General features: G+C 42.8%; 1 protein-coding gene across 8 annotated transcripts in view; it reads left to right on the forward strand.

Moving 5' to 3' along the window:
- The first annotated feature begins 882 nt into the window (after positions 1–882).
- The window catches only part of LOC129824187 (E3 ubiquitin-protein ligase mib1), an 83,494-nt gene continuing 63,327 nt past the window's right edge, over positions 883–21,049 (forward strand). For 5 of the 8 annotated variants that reach the window (XM_055883625.1, XM_055883626.1, XM_055883632.1 and 2 more), the window contains exons 1-7: positions 883–1,993; positions 2,539–2,710; positions 10,091–10,220; positions 16,749–16,853; positions 18,636–18,702; positions 19,214–19,418; positions 19,620–19,806. In XM_055883625.1, the coding sequence (XP_055739600.1) occupies positions 1,765–1,993; positions 2,539–2,710; positions 10,091–10,220; positions 16,749–16,853; positions 18,636–18,702; positions 19,214–19,418; positions 19,620–19,806 (1,095 nt within the window). In that variant the 5' untranslated portion in view covers positions 883–1,764. The remainder of the gene's footprint in view (positions 1,994–2,538; positions 2,711–10,090; positions 10,221–16,748; positions 16,854–18,635; positions 18,703–19,213; positions 19,419–19,619; positions 19,807–21,049) is intronic. The other 3 variants (XM_055883630.1, XM_055883627.1, XM_055883629.1) reach the window with 3 other exon arrangements.

A 21,049-nucleotide genomic window follows, 5' to 3' on the forward strand; every position in this document is an offset into this window, starting at 1 on the left:
CATTATCATAGTCCTACAAAGAGTGCAACTACATCAGGCTAAAAAAGAGGAAATGCATTTAGGAAGAAATTGGAGGAATGCATTCAATAAAATAAGTAATAAAACCCCTCGTTTTGCATTTTGAGAACATTTGCATGTTGCATTTTCGACAAAACAAATTGCCCCACCTTGCGCTTTGTCAAATTACCCCTTGAGCTTGTCTATTGCTGGGTTCATGTGCTAGTCGAAACTAGACAACGCAGAAACATCAGACTTGATATTTTTGTAGTTATACACGTGCCGTGTACAACGAATCGGCAAGTCGGATATTTCCGAGTTTCCTTGTTCCTACTAGTGTTTGAACGCGGCAAAACCCTCGCTTTCCAAACCAAACATCTTCGTCGTCAACCCAAAGATTTTTACAACTAAACCAAGATACACATACGCCTGTCGTTTCCAATGGAAACAAATGAGTCATAGTGTGCAGAACAAGCCTGGAGGTGGGCAGAGCCAAGCACGAGCTAGCGAGATCATATTGGCGTGTTCTAGCTCTATCTGCATATTTCCGTTAGGGAACGCCTACTCTGAAGTGTTTGTGTGCAGTAACTGAATTCGCCTTTGCACTCCTTCTAAACAGCGACTTTTTCCAATGGCAAAGTCTACAAAACTTAGTCCACTCTTCATAACAGATTGTAATTTTGGGAACAGAAAACTGTACTGAGATCAAAGGTTTCATGATGATAAAATGTGCAGAATGTCGGCCAAAAGCCATATCGTTCCATGTTCTCCCACTGCACGCCAGTGGGCTTCCTCCAGTGGGCTTCCTTCCTCAGTTTTCTCTCACTACCAAATATGGTAGTGAGAGAAAACACAAAGCGGATGCTTCACATTTATACATCCAGTGAAATATCTGTTTCGTTGTTTATCTGTGGTAAACCTCCGTCTGCTTGGTGATTGCCAATAATGGCGACGCGCTTATACTGAGTTTACTTCTGCGAGCCATTTGACAAAATAAATACATTTGAGATATAAATCCAATACATAGGCTAAACGTACCTACGAATGAAATAATTTATCCAACAAAAAGGACGAATCTACGCTAGTGGTCTAACGTTAAGTTGTGGAGGTGGCATTCTTGCAGAGGTACAGGCTAGCTAACTAAATAGCTAGCTAGCTAGCTAGCTAATAACGGTATACCATTTCGTGACGATGTGGCTACTTTACACGCTCTTGGGGTGACAATGTCTTGTGCTCTTGGGACGAAAAGCACATGAAAGGGGATACTGAGACATACCAGTTATTTCCATAACATTGCAGACGAACAGCTTGTGGAGTGGAAAGTGCGTGCCATTCAACAGCTTACTTTGGTAGCTAATGTTTGGCAGTAGCTAGTTGGCAAAGCTAGCTAGCTAACAGTTAATGTTAGTGAGTTAGCTTGGCTTTGATTTTCAAGTACAACGCGTTGTTTTAACAAGCAAGCTAACTAAACGTTTGTTACATTCACATCACACTACGACACATTTGACTAGCAATGTATATCTGCCTTTGCAACTAACTGTTAGCTTGTGTCTGCTATATTGTTTTGGAACTTTACCGCAAGCAGGCTAGCCTAGTTAACGTAACGTGCAAGCTAACAAGACATTGCTAAATTGTGTTTTTCTGGACAACAGAACAGTTTTGCTTCTCAAAATTATCCTGCCAAACACAGGTAATTAGCTAGTTAGCATATCCTGCTAGTTGGCAATATATTTTTTGTGTTACGTTATTTGCGAGACCTTTTCGTAAATGACTACTGGCAGGAATAACCGTGTGATGATGGAAGGAGTTGGTGCGAGAGTGATCCGTGGACCCGATTGGAAATGGGGAAAACAGGATGGTGGAGAGGGACATGTCGGCACCGTCAGGAGTTTCGAAAGTCCGGAAGAAGTGGTTGTTGTCTGGGATAACGGGACTGCGGCCAACTACCGGTGCTCTGGTGCATACGACGTGAGGATATTTGACAGTGCTCCCACAGGTAATGTTGCCCTGCTGATTCTGTGATCGCTAAACATGTCGTATGTCCTGTTTTTGTTAATAATTTGTTTCAATTAGTCTATGCATTTGGGTGTTGATGTGTACACGGTTGTTTGGCATAACGCCACGTTACAAGTTATTGCAATGCATCAAGCGTGCTACATGGAGCACGTTGAGTTTGATTGACATCTAGAGTTAGACGTGAGGAGGACTACTTAAGATATCTTCATCAAAGCAAGCTTTGTGAATAACTTCTCCCTCTGAGTGTTTAGACCTAGTGTATTGTATGCTTACTTTTATTTGTTTTGATGAACGATGGTACAGCATGAAGATGGCAATTCAACAAGCCCCAGAGCTGCGGGCAGAGGCATCATTGCTTCACACTTGACACCTCCAACATTTACATTTGAGTAATTTAGCAGACACACAGGCTGTAGTGATGCCGCAAACACTGCGACGCAGTGCCTTAGACACCTGCGGCACTTGCTAGGCAATCTGCTGCCCAGCAAAAATGTTCCTGACTGCCTTGTTACTACTCCCTCTCAGGTATCAAGCATGACGGTACCATGTGTGACACCTGCCGTCAGCAGCCTATCATCGGTATCCGCTGGAAGTGTGCGGAGTGCACCAACTATGACCTCTGTACCACCTGTTACCACGGAGACAAGCACCACCTGCGACACCGCTTCTACAGGATCACCACCCCTGGTAGCGAGAGGTGAGTACTGTCAGCTGCCCTGTGAAGCTAATGATTACGTTCCAGGTCATCTTCAATGCAGTCATGTTACTCAGTGTGAGATCTGATTATCTATGCGGTGTGGCCGCAATAAAGACAACGTGGAACCAATGTGTAGGGATGCTTTGTCAACTCAGCCCCACGTCTATGACAAACTCTATGGTTTAGTGATGATTTAAATTATAACAATTCTAATCTACATCCTTTGGTTGATTATATTGAGGGACCCACCCATTTTATTCTCTGTTTTGTGGCTTTCTGTTTCACCCTGGCTGTCTGTCTCTCTGACATTTGAGAAGTGGTGCCTGAGCCCAGCCTTGTAGGCAGACTCAACATGTGGCCACCGATCATGGCTCTCTGTTGCCAGGCGACTGCTCAGACTCTATTTCAGAAGCAGCTATGTTGTTGGGGCCTCAGCCAATCCCATGTTACTGGCCATGTCTGTCTTTATATGCTTCCATAGAAGATTTACAAATGGAAGACAAAGCACAATTGCATAAAATGCCAAATCATAACAACAAACATGTCTTGAGAATGTTATGGTCAAGGGGCCAGGATTCCGGTCAAGGAGCACGGTTTCGACTGCTTCGACAGTTCTGCTCCATAGATGGCTACATAGAGAAGTCAGATTTGAAAATTACTAATTAGACACTTTAGTCATCACCTTTGTGCGCAAAACATCAATGGAATTAGTGAAATAGTTGTTGCTGAGGCCAATTTTTTCCCCATCGCTCACAGCCGAAGATATTCATATTTTATATTTATATTCATCTAATGTCTGCCTTGTTTTTGGATGACGTTATGAAGTCGTGCTAGTACGCATGTGATGTTGGTCCGTATAAACCGGACCAACCACAGTATGAATCGTCGAATGAGAAGATGAGTAGATTACCTTGAAAACATTGGTCTGACATCTTGGACTCAGTCTCCAGTTCTTATTGTACCTCAATAGTTATTATAGGACAGAAATGGAAAAGTCTGAAGTATTTTTTAATTTTACATTTATTTAACTAGGCAAGTCAGTTAAGAACAAATTCTTATTTACAATGACGGCCTAGGAACAGTGGGATAACTGTCTTGTTCAGTGGCAGAACGACAGATTTTTAACTTGTCAGCTCTGGGATTCCATCTAGCAACCTTTCGGTTACTGGCCCACTAGGCTACCTGCCGCCCCCAATAACAAAAGGAGCTGAAAAGTTAGTTTATGAAAACAACAATTGGTGTATTTCTGTGGTTTTCAAAATGAACTGACTGAAACATAATGTGCAGAGAATGCAACCAGGACATGTTATTGCATTATTACATACAGTGGAGATATTTTCTTGCTAGAGCCATCCCTCCAACTGCTTCAAGCCCTTTATTAGATCCAAAGGGACAAACCAAACGCATGGCGAGACCGCTGGCACCCTTTCAACGACCTGTGACTTCAGTTCCCCTGAGACTGTTAATTGTCCCCATCCCCCCCACAGACACTGCTCTAAACTGAAGGCATGATGGACTTTTTTGTTATGCCACATTAAATTCTTTCACTGTTGGCAGTCTGTGGCTATTTATGAGTCTGTGGGTTCTCTCTTGACCAATTACCATTTAAAGTGGAACTGACAGCATTTTGTCAACATGAACATTTATAAAAATCTGTTCATATACACCCCAAGGAAGAAAGACACTTATAGTTAAATTATTATTTTTTTTTAAACATTTTCTGACAAGCAGCACTTAGATAAGGCAATTTTCATGAATTCATAGAACGTTTGGGAATAACATGGTAAGGCATTTATAACAATTCTATAGCAATATAGAGTGGGAAAGCGGCCGTGCGATTGGACAATTAATAGACACTGCAGCAAATAATACCTAATAAAAAAGTTTGTCTTGTTCAGGACCGGAGCCTACGCAGACTGGGGCGCCACAGCCAACCAGGGCTACAGTAGGCCTATATGCAAATAAGCCATTTGCCACACGGGTCTGCCATCATTCACTTTGAACTTGCCTGTGTCTTTACAGGCAGTAGCAATAGTGTGACTTTACATCATCAAATTTTGTTGGTCACATACACGTGTTTAGCATATGTTATTGCAGGTGTAGTGAAATGCTTGTGTTTCTAGCTCCAACAGTGCAGTAAGATCTAACAAGTAATATCTAACAATTTCACAACAATACACACATCTAAAGGAAGGGAATAAAGAATAAATAAATATTTGGACGAACAATGTCAGAGTGGCATAGACTAAGATACAGTAGAATAGAATACAGTATATACTTATGAGATGAGTAATGCAAAATATGTAAACATTAGTGACACGTTTTCCATATTTAAAGTGGCCAGTGATTTCAAGTCTATGTATATAGGCAGCAGCCTCTGTGCTAGTGATGGCTATTTAACAGTCTGATAGCCTTGAGGTAGAAGCTGTTTTTCAGTCACTCTGTCCCAGCTTTGATGCACCTTTACTGACTTTGCCTTCTGGATGATGGCTGAGTTAACAGGCAGTGGCTTGGGTGGTTGTTGTCCTTAATGATCTTTTTGGCTTTCCTGTGACATCGGGTGCTGTAGGACAGGGCAGGTAGTTTGCCCCCGGTAATGCAGACCGAAAACACAAGTTTCTGAGGGTTTTAGGTGCCAAGTCAAATTTCTTCAGCCTCCTGAGGTTGAAGAGCCGCTGTTGCACCGCCATCACCACACTGTCTATGTGGGTGAACCATTTCAGTTTGTCAGTGATGTGTACACTGAGGAACTTGAAGCTTTCCACCTTCTCCACTGCAGTCCCGTTGATGTGGATAAGGGGTGCTCCCTCTGCTGTTTCCTGAAGTTCACGATCAGCTCCTTTGTTTTGTGGATGTTGAGTGAGAGGTTGTTTTCCTGGCACCACACTTCCAGGCCCTCACCTACTCCCTGTAGGATGTCTTGTCATTGTTGGTAATCAGGCCTACTACTGTTGTGTCGTCTGCAAACTTGATGATTGAGTCGTGGGTGAACAGGCAGTACAGGAGGGGGCTGAGCACACACACCCTTGTGGGGCCCCAGTGTTGAGGGTCAGCGAAGTGAAGGTGTTGTTTCACTCCTTCACCACCTGGGGGCGGCCTGTCAGGAAGTCCAGGACCCAGTTGCACAGGGCGGGATTCAGACCCAGGGCCTCAAGCTTAATGATGCCCTTGGAGGGTACTATGGGGTTTAAGGCTGAGCTATAGTCAATGAACAGCATTCTGACATAGGTATTCCTCTTGTCCAGATGGGATAGGGCAGTGTGCAGTGTGATGGCGATTGCATTGTCTGTTTATCAATTGAAGTGGGTCTAGCGTATTAAGTAAGGTAGATATGATCCTTAACTAGCCTCTCAAAGTACGTCATGATGACAGAGGTGAGTGCTACGGGGCGATAGTCATTTAGTTTTGTTACCTTTGCTTTCTTGGGTACAGGAACAATGGTAGACACCTTGAAGCAAGTGGGGACAGCAGACCCGCAACAGCATTAAGATCGACAACTAATTTGAGCCAGAGGGAGATGAGCTAAAATCTATCAAGGGAACATTAGATAAACCCTTTCAGCTATTTGACCGTCACAATTGAACTAATAAACGTTGGGGAGTAGTAGCCTGCTCATCCTTCTGCCGCTTGCTAATGCATGCTTGTCTAAACCTACGTTTTGACAACTGAATGTTTACTTCCCTGCCCACCCATTTTATCAATGCCAAATGCATTTGATTGACATCTAAGAGAGACGCTAACTGTGGATAAGTCGTTCACCATAGCTAGCTAGCATAGCAAACCAAATGACACCTGCATCTCTAGCTGTAGCCCCCAAAAAAACGATATGAGTGAAAAAGTTGGTCACTCAACAACTCCAATTTCATGACATCCTCCCAGCAGCTAGCGGGCCATATTGGAAAAAAAACAACTAACTTGCGGGCCAAATATAGCCTTTTTGATTTGACAATAAACGTGCTACTTTATAGTGTGTACTAATGTACATATGGATGCTGTATATAGCATTTTAACATATTAAAACAAAAGGGATAAATACTTTTTGTCAAGCCAAAAACTTTTTGTTTTTGCTGCTATGCTTGCAGGTGTGCATAATATGCCGCAACCTTAATAACTCCAAAGAACAAAAACGAAGCAATATGTTGTAACTTAAACCATGTTTTTCATTTTTTTGCACTACATGGATCACCGGTGCAGTTGAATGCAGTACCTGTATGGTGCACTCAAAATGTCTTGTAGTTGAGTTGCCAGCCTAGGCTACTGCTCAAATGTTAATGTATTAGGCCTACAATTTTCTCCTTTGGATGGTTTGCAGGTTTTGTTTTTTGGGTACTCATTGTTTAAGCTTTAAAAACCGAAGCCAGACTGCAGCAGTTTAGTAGCCTAGTTAGGACACTTTCCCACCGCTACGCGCTGTAAACGGGACACACAAAAGCAGCGCAATTAAACTTCAATTCACAGATGCAAGTGCATCAGGCTGTAATTTCATAAGTAGATGACTCAACTGTTGACTCATTTATACTCGCTTTTGTGTCCTATTTTCCCCGTGGGCCTTGTTTGACATGTGCGCTAGCCTATTTGCCACGTTATGACGGACTTATCATCATTGCCCTACTAGATTGATTGTGTTGACAGCCTTAGTTACAGTTGTCAGTTTTTATTTTACATTTTTATATTGAGTATTTGAAACTTACACAGTGCATCCCGAATGGGTGGAGGCAGCAAACAATGTACCAGGCCAGCTGTGATTTACAACTTGATAGCTACCAAGAAATGTATTGGTGAATTATATGAGTCATGCATTGAACTGCATCCATCTATTCTGCCAAAATCGCCTTACAGTAAGTCATGGAATTTTGAGTAAAATATAATCTATTATAAAGTTGGTTTTGAAGCATAAACTGGATGCGTGCCTCATCGGTCAAGTAATAACAATGCTACGGAGCAGACAATATCATGATGCATTCTATACTTTTCCAAATATACACCTGCGTAAAGTATTCACACCCCTTGACTTTTTCCACGTTTTGTTACTTTACAGCCTTATTCTAAATAGTTTAAAATTGTTGTTTTTTTGTCATCAATCTACACACAATGCCCCAAAAGTTTGCTAATTTATTGATAATAAAAAAAACTGAAATAAAACATTTACATAAGTATTCAGACCCTTTACTCAGTACTTTGTTGAAGCACCTTTGGCAGCGATTACAGCATTGAGTCTTCTTGGTTATGTCGCTCCAAGCTTGGCACACCTGTATTTATGGAGTTTCTCCCATTTTTCTCTACAGATCCTCTCAAGCTCTATCAGGTTAGATGGGGAGTGTTCTTCACAGTTATTTTCAGGTCTCTCCAGAGATGTTTGATCGGGTTCAAGTCTGGGTTTGGCTTTGCCACTCAAGGATATTCAGAGGCTTGTCCTGAAGCCAATCCTGCATTGTCTTGGCTGTGTGATTAGGGTCTTTGTCCTGTTGGAAGGTGAACCTTCGCCCCAGTCTGAGGTCCTGAGCACTCTGGAGCAGGTTTTCATCAAGGATCTCTCTGTACTTTGCTCTGTTCGACTTTGCCTCGATCCTGACTAGTCTCCCAGTCCCTGCCGCTGAAAAACATACCCACAGCATAATGCTGCCACCACCATGCTTCACCGTAGGGATGGAGCCAGGTTTCCTCCAGACGTGATGCTTGACATTCAGGCCAAAGAGTTCAATCTTGGTTTCAGCAGACCAGAGAATCTCATCTGGCCACTCTACCATAAAAGCCTGATTGGAAGAGTGCTGCAGAGATGGTTGTCCTTCTGGAAGGTTCTACCATCTCCAAAGAGGAACTCTAATCAGGTTCTTGGTCACCTCCCTGACCAAGGCCCTTCTTCCCTGATTGCTCAGTTAGGCTGGGCGGCTAGCTCTAGGAAGAGTCTTGGTGATTCCAAACTTCTTCCATTTAAGAATGATGGAGGCCACTGTGTTCTTGGGGAACTTCAATGCTGCAGAAATCTTTTGGTATCCTTGCCCAGGTCTGTGCCTCAACACAGTCCTGACACGGTGCTCTACAGACAATTCCTTCAACCTCATGGCTTGGTTTTTACTCGACGTGCATTGTCAACTGTGGGACATTATCTAGACAAGCATATGCCTTTCCAAATCATGTCCAACCAATTGAATTTACCAGAGGTGGACTACAATCAATTTGTAGAAACATCTCAAGGATGATCAATGGAAACAGGATGCACCTGAGATAAATTGAGTCTCATACCAATGGGTCTGAATACTTATGTAAATAAGGTATTAATGTTTTTTTATATACATTTGAAAACATTTCTAAAAACCTGTTTTCACTTTGTCATTATGGGGTATTGTGTGTAGATTGCTGAGGATTTGCTTTTATTTAATTTTAGAGTAATGCTGGAACATAACAAAATGTGGACAAAGTCAAGGTGTCTGAATAATTTCCGAAGGCACTGTTATAGGCTGTTCATTGTGTTTGTTTACTCTCAATAGACAGTGTGCAAGGGTTAACCCAGGATGACCCAGAGTCTGAAAGATGCATGCCAGCAACTAGTAAATAAAACAAGCCAAATCCTATTTGTTATTTTGAAGCGCTGGAATATCCAGGTCAAAGACGACAAGACAAGGTTTCTTGAAATGTGATTATCTGCTGATACCCAAATAGAGGGTTGACACAAGTAATTGTGCAATTTCTTTTAACCAGGTGCCCTCAATCTTTTTAACATGTCATTAGACACTATGGATGAGGCTACTTTGGGGTAGCCTAATCCATTGTTGTGCTGGCAATGGGCTGTAGAGTTAGTTTAACGACTGCCATAGTGAAACATTAAGTGTATAGCCTAGATATGTTGGAAGTGTTGCTCTGACGATCAGACGGGCCCACCTGGCAAGCCTACTGCTCTGCTCACTGTTGTGGTAATGGTTCAGTCTGTTTTCATGGTTAGCTAAGCATGGCTTTTCATCCCCATAATCAAAACTGGGACCGTTTTTTAGTACACTGTGCAGTTAAACATCCTTGATTAGTTCCCTCTCAAATCCAGTTAGCAGCTCTAAGTCTTCAGCAAAAGAGATGGAGTTGGAGTCTTCATGCTCAGTTCTTGAAAAGGTCTAAATTGGCATATCAACAAAATGTGTTTTTGGCTAATAACATTGAATGAACATTGTAAAAACTGATATAGCTATTAGACCTAAATCATAGATGGACTACTACATCAACTGCATGATGTGCCCAATAATAGGTCTTTCAATTCCACCATAAATAAATGTCCAGCTTTATCCAACATTGGTTGAATATTTCCATCAACACCCATCAAATGACAGCTATTGTTATTCACCCACCCACTGTCAGTAAAATAAACATACATTTTCTTGTTTATTTTGACAGAGTCCTGTTGGAGTCTCGCCGCAAGTCGAAGAAGATCACAGCCCGAGGCATCTACACAGGTGGCCGGGTGGTGAGGGGAGTGGACTGGCAGTGGGAGGATCAGGACGGAGGCAACGGCAGGAGAGGAAAGGTACTCATTCTGTTGCAAAAAATGTACCATGAAAAAATGTCTTGCTACGGTGTGATTTTCTCATTAGGTCCCAGAAGGTGATAGGAGTTTAATGGATTTGGGGACCAGCCTTGTTCCTTTGGACTGACTGCTTCCATCCCAGTCAGTCCTCTACATTAGTATAATTGTGAAAAGACATGCATACTTCATCACCACAGAATACACTTCAAGAGGTTGCATTTGTTTAAAAATGGATTCTGCAGTAGGGGAAACGGTACCACTTTTTGCCACACGGCTGCTGTTATTGCTTTTGTTTTGTTGACGGAGCAGAGCTGGGGAGTGTCGTGGATCGTGGCATAAAACAATACAGTACATATGATGCTGTTGTATTGCCCGTGCAATGATGTCAGAGGGATAAAAAGTGTTGGTTGTTTGCCTTAAATTTGTTGTAATATTGCAAACGGCCATGGCAGTTTCACCATTCCAGCTTCAACATTCACCGTGTAGATATATGAAGAGAACAGCTCCAAAGAGCTCTAGAAGTTTGACTCCGGTCCAGGGCTGGCGTTCTGGGTGGTACGGTAGGTACGGTAGGCCGACCTCAACCCCCTATTTGCCTGTCCAAATAAAATACCTAAATATCGGTCATTTATTTGACCAAGATGTGCGCCGACAGAAAGACTCGTCAATCTCAGAATAAGCATCCAAGTGAGCGAAACAGCGCCCCTCTGACTCAGTATGTGTTGCCAATGTATTTGAAAGCTGTCTGGCCAAAAAGAGTATGGCCATGTCATGTCAATTTGTTTTGTTGCCAGATCGAATCAGATATATGGGCTACTTATAGTAAGACAGAGGGGTGCTGTTTCACTTGCTCCGGTACGGGGCATATAATTTACTTTTTGGCCCACCAGCCACTGTGGCAGAAAGATTTAAAAATCTACCAGCAACTCAGATTTTTTTTTTACCAACCAAAATATTTATTTGCCTCTAAAATTAAAAACGGATGAGCATACTTTAATATTTCTTCAACAAATGTATTACTAATAAGAATAATATAATTCGTTTCACAATTCCAGTGGGTCAGAAGTTTACATACACTAAGTTGACTGTGCCTTTAACCTCTCTGGGATATGTGGGATTCTAGGGTCCCGCATGGCCAACATCCAGTGAAAATGCAGAGTGCCAAATTCAAAATAATTTTACTATAAAAATTCAACTTTCATGAAATCACACATGCAATACACCAAATTAAAGCTACACTTGTTGTGAATCCAGCCAACGTGTCAGATTTCATAAAGGCTTTACAGCGAAAGCACACCAAATTATTATGTTAGGTCAGTACATAGCCACAGAAAAACACAGCCATTTTTCCAGCCAAAGAGGAGTCACAAAAAGCATAAATAGAGAAAATTAATCACTAACCTCATATGACACTCATAGGACGTCATGTTACACAATATATATATATGTTTTGTTCGATAACGTTCATATTTATATCCAAAAATCTCAGTTTACATTGGTGCGTTACGTTCAGTAATGTTTTGCTTCCAAAACATCCAGTGATTTTGCAGAGCCACATCAATTTACAGAAATACTCATTATAAATGTTGATGAAAATACATGTGTTATGCATGGACCTTTAGATAAACTTCTCCTTAATGCAACCGCAGTGTCAGATTTCAAAAAAAGCTTTACCGAAAAAGCACACCATGCAATAATCTGAGTACAGTGCTCAGAGCCCAAACAAGCCAAAGAGATCCACCATGTTGTGGAGTCAACAGTCAGAAATAGCATTATAAATATTCACTTACCTTTGATGATCTTCATCAGAATGCACTCCCAGGAATCCCAGTTCCACAATAAATGTTTGATTTGTTCGATAAAGTCCATAATTTATGTCCAAACACCTCATTTTGTTCACACGTTTAGTACACAATCCAAACTGACGATGCGCTGGCAGGTCCAGGTGAAAGTTCAGACGAAAAGTTATATTACAGTTCGTAGAAACATGTCAAACTAAGTATAGAATCAATCTTTAGGATGTTTTTATCATTAATCTTCAATAATGTTCCAACCGGAGAATTCCTTTGTCTTCAGAAATGCAATGGAACGCAAGCTGCCTCATGTGAATGCGTGTGACCAGCTCGTGGCTCTCTGCCAGACCGCTGACTCAATCCCCTCTCATTCCCCCCCTCCTTTATAATAGAAGCATCAAACAAGGTTCTAAAGACTGTTGACATCTAGTGGAAGCCTTAGGAAGTGCAATATGACCCCATTTCCACTGTATCTTGGATAGGCAAAGAGTTAAAACACTACAAACCTCAGATTTCCCACTTCCTGGTTGGATTTTTTCTCAGGTTTTTGCCTGCCATATGAGTTCTGTTATACTCACAGACATCATTCAAACAGTTTTAGAAACGTCAGAGTGTTTTCTATTAAAATCTACGAATAATATGCATATCTTAGCTTCTGGGCCTGAGTAGGAGGCAGTTTACTCTGGGCACGCTTTTCATCCGAACGTGAAAATAGCGCCCCAGCCATAAGAAGTTAACAATACCACTGAAAATATAAAAAAGTAGGTCCATGCGTCTTCGACAGAGGTGTTCAAGCTGATTCTACACGAATTTACAGAGGCCAGGTCATGAAGGAAGGCTTGCTCATTAATGTTTTTTAGCACTCGTCTAATGCATCAGGACAGCTCGTTTCACTGAGCAGCCATTACGAACCCAGGCTGTAAAATAGTGATCACTAAGGTAATTACTGAAATCACCAGACTTAACATCGAGGAGAGAGGCCTTTTCTGGATGTTTGGAGTCTTCTTGTGGGATTGGTAATAATCTGAGAGATTCAGGGAGTTCCATTGCTTTAGGACTTGGTCAGGTTGTTTAAGCATGTCCCAGTTTAGGTCACCTAGCTGGACAAATTCAGACTTAGTGTAAGGGGCCAGGAGAGAGCTTAGGGCATTTAAGGTACAGGCTGATGCTGATGGTGGCCGATAACACCCAGCAACAGTCAACAGAGTTATTTGAAAGTTGACTGCGTGAAACCAACAAATAGAATTGTATGGGGACAGACTTGGTGGAGACAAGCGAGCACTGAAGGTGTTCATTGGTAAAGATTGCCACTTCACCACCTTTGGAAGATCTATCTTGCCGAAAAAGTTATATCTAGAAAGTTTAACATGAGTGTTAATAACACTCTTTCTTAACCACGTCTCAGTAATGACCGACATGTCTGGATTGGAGCTGTGAACCCACACTTTCAATTGATTGATTTTAGATGATATACTTCTAGTGTTAACATGCAGTTAAACCAGGCTTTTACGAGAGCAGAAATCAGTACTTTGTTGAAGCATCTTTTGCAACGATTACAACCTTGAGTCTTCTTTGATATGATGCTACCAGCTTGGCACACCTGTATGTGGGAGTTTCTCCCATTCTTCTCTGCAGATCCTCTCAAGCTCTGTCAGGTTGGATCGGGAAGCGTCACGGCACAGCTATTTACAGGTATCTCCAGAGATCAGACCTGCCAACTGCGCAATTCTCTGTCCATGTACGCAGGTACGAGATCTGAGTTAAAGGTATGCAGAAATGAATAAGGCCTGATTTAAAAAAAAATAATAATAATAAATAAATAAATTTGTATAAACTTTTTAAAACCTTTTTAATAAACAATTAATCCACTGAGTAAATCTAACATCCCGATTCTCGAGCTGCAACACACAGACATGTACGGAGTTTGTGTCAACGGACATGGAGATGAATGCATTATTATTGGACGTAGCTACCCCGTGTCAGCCCCTCCTGTTTGTTGTGATGCTGAGTTTGCCGACTGTCAGCTGTACGTGTAAACATCCCTTTTAGACTCTGTTTTGTGGAAAGGTAAACACTAATTGTTTCAAGCTAACGTTAGCAAACATAAGATTGACTTTCAGTGGGCTCTAAAGTGCCAGCAGTTTACTCGCATTTGCTAGTGAAAGAATTGAAATGCAAATAACTGGTTGCATTTGTGCGAGTGTAATATACATTCCCATTAGTTGTCCCAGTAGTTGTATTTTCCATGTAACTTTACGAGGATCACGCAACCTGATTGACTAAGTGTAATTATGATCCTTGTTACAAAAAGCATTACCAAAGTATAATCAAAAATAAATATAAACATCTTGGCATTAAATGGAGTCTGGAGATTAGAAGACTGCGCGATGAAGATTTAATGAGTGTCCGGTTTTAGCTATAGAGGCAATACTTCTAAAATGCCTTTGCACTCGATTTGAGATTTTATAAATTTAGAAAATCTGAAATCAGACTCAAAACAGCGCGCAATCCCAATTTGGCGCGTTCAACGCGCCCGAGTTGAATCTCATATTTGCAGCGCGCGTCTGGTACTCTAAAAGGTTGGACAGCGTTGGCAGGTCTGAGATGTTCGATTGGGTTCAAGTCTGGGCTCTGGCTGGGCCACTCAAGGACATTCAGTGACTTGTCTTGACTGTGCCACTCATGCCTTGTCTTGACTGTGTGCTTAGGGTTGTTGTCCTGTTGGAAGGTGAACCTTCCCCCTAGTCTGAGGTCCTGATCGCTCTGGAGCAGGTTTTCAATAAGAATCTCTGTACCTTGCTCAGTTCATCTTTCTCCCAAACCTGACTAGTCTCCCAGTGCCTGTTGCTGAAAAACATCCCCACAGTATAATGCTGCCACCACCATGTTTCACCTTAGGGATGGTGTCAGGTTTCCTTCAGATGTGATGCTTGACATTCAGGCCAAAGAGTTATATCTTGGTTTCATCAGACCAGAGAATCTTGTTTCTCATGGTCTGAGAGTCTTTAGTTGCCTTTTGGAAAATTCCAAGCGGTCTGTCATGTGCCTTTTACTGAGGAGTGGCTTCTGTCTGGCCACTCTACCATAAAGGCCTGATTGGTGTAGTGCTTCAAAGATGGTAGTCCTTCCGGAATGTTCTCCCATCTCCACAGAGGAACTCTGGAGCTCTGTCAGAGGTACTTGGTCACTTCCCTGACCAAGGCCCTTCTCCCCCGATTGCTCAGAATGGTCTGGTGGCCAGCTCTAGGAAGAGTCTTGGTGGTTCCAAACTTCTTCCATTTAAGAATGATGGAGGCCACTGTGTTCTTGGGGACCTTCAATGCTGCAGACATTTTTTCCTACCATTCCCCAGATCTGTGCCTCGACACAATTCTGTCTCGGAGCTCTACGGACAATTCCTTTGACCTCAGGCTTGGATTTTGCTATGACATGCACTGTCAACTGTGGGACCTTTATATAGACAGGTCTGTGCCTTTCCAAATCATGTCCAATCAATTCAATTTACCACAGGTGGACTCCAATCAAGTTGTAGAAAAGTCTCAAGGATGATCAATGGAAACAGGATGCACCTGAGCTCAATTTCAAGTCTCATAGCAAAAGTTCTGAACACTTACGCGGAACCCCAACCGGTCGGGCGCGTGCGCCATCGTGCAAAAATGTATTTGGTCTCCCTACACCAAACGCGATCACGACAGGCAGGTTAAAATATCAAAACAAACTCTGAACCAATGACATTAATTTGGGGACAGGTCGAAAAGCATTAAACATGTGTGGCAATTTAGCTTGTTACCTTGCACTTGCTAGCTAATTTGTCCTATTTAGCTAGCTTGCTGTTGTTGGCTAACTTGTCCTGGTATATAAACATTGAGTTGTTATTTTACCTGAAATGCACAAGGTCCTTTACTCCGACAATTAATCCACACATAAAACGGCCAACCGAATCGTTTCTATTCCTCTCCTCCTTCCCGGCTTTTTCATCTTTGAACTTATATGGTGATTGGCATCTACACTTTCATAGTATTACCACGACAACCGGCAAAACATTTAGTCTTTCAATCACCCACGTGGGTATAACCAATGAGGAGATGGCACGTGGGTACCTGCTTCTGTAAACTAATGAGGAGATGGGAGAGGCAGGACTTGCAGCGCGATCTGCGTCAGAAATAGGAATGACTTCTATTTTAGCCCGTGGCAACGCAGCCGCTCGTGAGCAGTGGGTGTAATAATTGAATAACATGGATTTCTACATTTATTTTGCGACGCTTGCGCACCCGAAGTGTCTGGTCAGCATGTTATGTCAATTTCGTATTTCAGTTTTTTTTTTATACTATGTTTTCCAAAATTTCTAAACTTGTTTTCACTCATTCATTGTGGGGTATTGAGTGTTGGTGGATGAGGAAAAAGTCAATTTAATCCATTTTAGAATAACGCTGTAACGTAGAAAAAGGAGGAAAAAGTCAAGTGGTCTGAATACTTCCCGAATGCACTGTCTATACCTACTCCATCCTTTCTACTCTTTAGGCTTTTTCTGTTTGAGGTTCCATGTTTAATGATATATTATGATATATATTTGTGCCATTATTTGTTTATTTGCCCAAATGCACAGAATACATTTGACATATCCAACAGAGTGTATGAAAACCCAAGGCATGCCTTTAGCATGATTCTTAGATGGGAATGTCTTTGCTAGTTCCTTACTCTTTTCAGATTTCCCTCTCTCATTCTTCCTCCCCAGGTGACAGAGATCCAGGACTGGAGTGCAGCCAGCCCCCACAGTGCAGCCTACGTACTCTGGGACAACGGGGCCAAGAACCTCTACAGAGTGGGCTTCGAGGGGATGGTGAGTAAAGCACCACACACTCACTCACAAAAGATCAGCTGTCAGTTGGTCTTTGTGTTTGACCACAGAGCCTGGGGTCTTTCTTGTGCTGCCAAGCCTTTGTGGTGGAGAGCCAGCCAGGGCCCCATTGTGAAAGGCAGCTGGAAGGAGGGAGGGGATCTACATGAGAAAGGCAATCTGTTCCCTTCTTTCTTTATGAGGAAGAGAGCAAACATGGAGGTCAGCTTCAGTGGGTGGAGAGAAAAGGAGGAGGGGTCCCACACGAGCCACAAATGACAGGCAGCGTGCTGATTGGTGCGGAACACTCCTGCTTTTTATGAACACAGCCAATCAGAGCGCTGGGTTGCGTAACAGATTTGTCTTTTGTTATTCTCATAGTTCTGGTAGGTTTGAGGGGCTAGGGTATACGGCATCTGATTGAATAAAGCAAGGGTTCTTAAGCTTTTTCATTCTGGGACCCAAATGATAAATTCTATGTTTTCCTGAGATTGAAGCTCATGAAAACATGCCCCCTTTTAGGTATTTGGTTGGGAGCCCCCCCCCCCCCCCCCCCCCCCACCTTGCAGGCAGAACATTTTAGTGCCCTCCCAATCCCCTTGACGGCGGAGCGAAATGTACGTTTTTTTCCCCCAGCAATTTTTTCCTAAATAATAAAATCAATGTGAGCCCCCTGGAGGTTAGGGCGCCTGGGCACGTGCCCTGCAAGCCCGGCTAATTCAGTGACTCTCAGTGGCTGACATGACAAAATAAAACATTTCAAATAATAAAACATTTTCAACATTTCAAAGTTGCACCTTGTGTATTCTACTATTCTAAGTCTCAACAGTAAGCTGAAACAGACTCCTAAAAAATAAGAAAAAACATTATTTAATTGTTTTACTCTGACTGGGTCTCAACCCAGAATTTAAGAAAGGCTGCACTAAAGCACGGATTATATATGCTGCTCCCCCCCAAAAAATAGATATGATTTGATGTCGTGGTCATTGGTCAACCTTGCTGTTTGTGTTTAAATGATCTGTTACTTTAACACTTTTTGTAACACGCTTTGACGTTATTGGTAGTAAGACTGAAAAAGAGCACTGTTCACAAGGTCAAATAAACTGCATTTTGGTGCGCACAATCAATGTATTTTCACTTTTATTGACAAAGTAGTTTCTTTCAAAAAGCCAGTCTGGTTTCTTGGCTTCACACATTGACCAAAGACTGCATTTCCTCAACGTGCTTTCCTTACCCTTATCTTTTTACACATTTGTTTTGTGTAAAAGGTCATCAAAAAGAGTCATGTTGGTTGATATCACACATCTATGAACATGGCTAGCATCCCAAACGGCACCCTATTCCCTTATAGTGCACTGACTTAGACCAAAAGGGGTCAAAAGTGGTGCACTATATAGGGACTAGGGTGCTATTTGGGATAGAACTGTTAGTGAACCCTGCTGTGTTCCTTCATCTCTGGATAGATGTCTGCACTGCCTTGTAATCAGCACGGCTGCCCTCTAACTATGTCACAGTAGATGCACATCCACATTTGAGTCATCACAAATGACATGATGCAGTGGCTTCTTTGCCCTGCCGAGCTTTGTAATGTAATGTTTCCATATCCTTCAGAGCCCTGAGGGTAATGCTGTTGTTGCCACGCTACCCTGCAGTAACTTTAACAGAATGTCGCTGCAGTATTAAGGCAGTGTGATTTTACTCTAGTCGCATTTTTCTGCTGCAGTTCTAATAGATTGAATCAAGTCGATAATTAGCTGACACTTTGTTCCCCCGTCTCCTTTTCAGTCGGATTTGAAATGTGTCCAGGATGCCAAAGGAGGCTCTTTCTACAGAGACCACTGCCCTGTTCTAGGTGAGTACTGTATTAGTAATCCGTTGCACTACACCTACCGTCAATATTGCACCAATTTCTCCCCAGCACAGTGTTCTGCAGTGGAGTCCAAGGGCATCAGGAGCACATCCATGCCAGGCTGCAGTTACTGGTAGCGTCCACTAGGTGGCAGCACCACACAGATACAGACAGGACCAGGCTGCATGGAGACAGCCTGGGTGCAGTCACAGGTCACACTGGCACAGCATTCCCACAATCCCAGCTCCTTGGCTGGGAAAATGATTCTCTTCTCTCAGAATTTTCTGTCCAGGGATACCTGGGTTATGTTAGGCACCCGATGCAACACTGCAGAAACCAAATGAAATAATCACACAAGGCTCTCCAGGATCTGATTTGTCCACCTTATTTTATCTTAATGAGACTAGCCTAGATAAATAAAGGTTACATAGCGTAAGGAATGTACCCCCCCCCCCCCCCCCCCCCCCCCCTTACTGTGTAACCAGTATGTATTCCCCCTGCACTCTCTCCACAGGCGAACAGAATGGCAACAGGAACCCAGGAGGTCTGCAGATTGGAGACCTGGTCAACATCGACCTGGACCTGGAGATAGTCCAGTCCCTGCAGCACGGCCACGGAGGCTGGACAGACGGCATGTTCGAGACCCTCACCACCACCGGTACCGTGTGTGGCATCGACGAGGACCACGACATTGTGGTGCAGTACCCCAGCGGGAACAGGTGAGCTCTACCAGTTCATGATTCAGACCAGTGCACAAGTATAGGGGTGTCAGGTCAATCCAGTCATAACACAAGCAGCATCCTCTGTGTCATAACAAGAGTATGACATGGACTTGAAACCTATTTGGCCTAACGAAAAATATTTACGACACTAATTTCCATGTCACATCTGAAATAAAGCGTTACCAACGTGTGTTACAGGTGGACGTTCAACCCTGCGGTGCTGACCAAAGCCAACGTGGTGCGTAGTGGGGAAGGTGTTGCGGCGGGGGCAGAGGGCGGCAGCTCCCAGTTCCTGGTGGGAGACCTGGTCCAGATCTGCTACGACATCGACCGCATTAAACTGCTGCAGAGAGGACACGGGGAGTGGGCCGAGGCAATGCTGCCTGTAAGACCGACACACACACACCCTTAAACCTCACAACTAGAGGGCCTATGCCATGGTGCCTGTAACAGACAAACACCTGTAAAACCCTTCAACTGACATCTTGTGTTTTCTGACTAGGATTTTGTATAAGCAATAAAAGCCAGAACTCGCAGCATCAGTGGTCAAAAGGAAGTGTTTCCTTCGTCAGCATAAAGGCATTTTTCTTTCTTCTCACCTCCCACGTAACAATGACAGTATCGCTGGGGTGTAACGTTATGTGATGACTATGGCAGGAACTAGGCTATTGTGATTTTAGCCTAAAAGTCTGTAAACTGGCATAATCGTGGATAGTCATTGCTTCATCTCATCAAACTGTATGTTACATCACACTACAATCGTCCAACACTCCACTAAAACCAACACCCTCGGCAGCTAACGAGCTTTAAAACCCAGTGATAGGTACTTACTTTGATCACTACCCACTGATAGTGCTGCTCTCTGCCTGCCTGCTACAGCCCCCTATAGACGGGTTAGCCGTCACAAAAACGATGCACGCTCTTCAAAGGGGCAGAAGGCTGTGTGTTATGGTTCTGGATGGGCAGAGAGCTAGCAACAATGACAAGAAACGACTATGTGGGGAATCGTAAGTAGCTCGTTGGATCTTGTTCTTGATTACCATGTTTTGTCTGTCACTCCAATGCTAAATGGCAAACATTTGCTTGCTAGCTAACCAACCACTGTAACGATGTATTTGAGAGACAAGCGCTCATTGTGCAACTTTATGTTTTCAGTAAACATTGGAGACAAAATATAGTTGACAAGTTGTCAACAATCTAAGCCAGCCCCGTTTGTTTTGCCTCATAGTTGCGAACGCAATCGCGTTGTTTCGAATATAACTATTATTTTGTTCCGTTCCAGCAAAATAAAGTTCTGAACCGGTTCAAACCCCAAAAAGTACTGGTTGATATTGTTCCTTTTGATACATCTGAAATCGTTTTCTTTTTTCCTTTTGCTCAACATTAAATGACTTCACCAATCAAGTGCAATAGTTGTTCACATGCATTGAACAGACAAGTGTAGGGCGACTGAAATGTTGCGTGTGGGGAGAGAGCAAGAGAGGGTGGAGGAGAGAAGGCTTGGCTTGAAGCGCAGTGCATCTTATGTGATTTACATTATCTGAATTAGGCCCACAGAATTACACCAACGGAGAGGCGGCTTCTATGGAGGAACTTTGAATGTCTTTGAACTTCCGAGAGTTGGCTTA

The sequence above is a fragment of the Salvelinus fontinalis genome, chromosome 26, assembly GCF_029448725.1.
Source record: "Salvelinus fontinalis isolate EN_2023a chromosome 26, ASM2944872v1, whole genome shotgun sequence".
In the NCBI taxonomy this organism is placed as follows: domain Eukaryota; kingdom Metazoa; phylum Chordata; class Actinopteri; order Salmoniformes; family Salmonidae; genus Salvelinus; species Salvelinus fontinalis.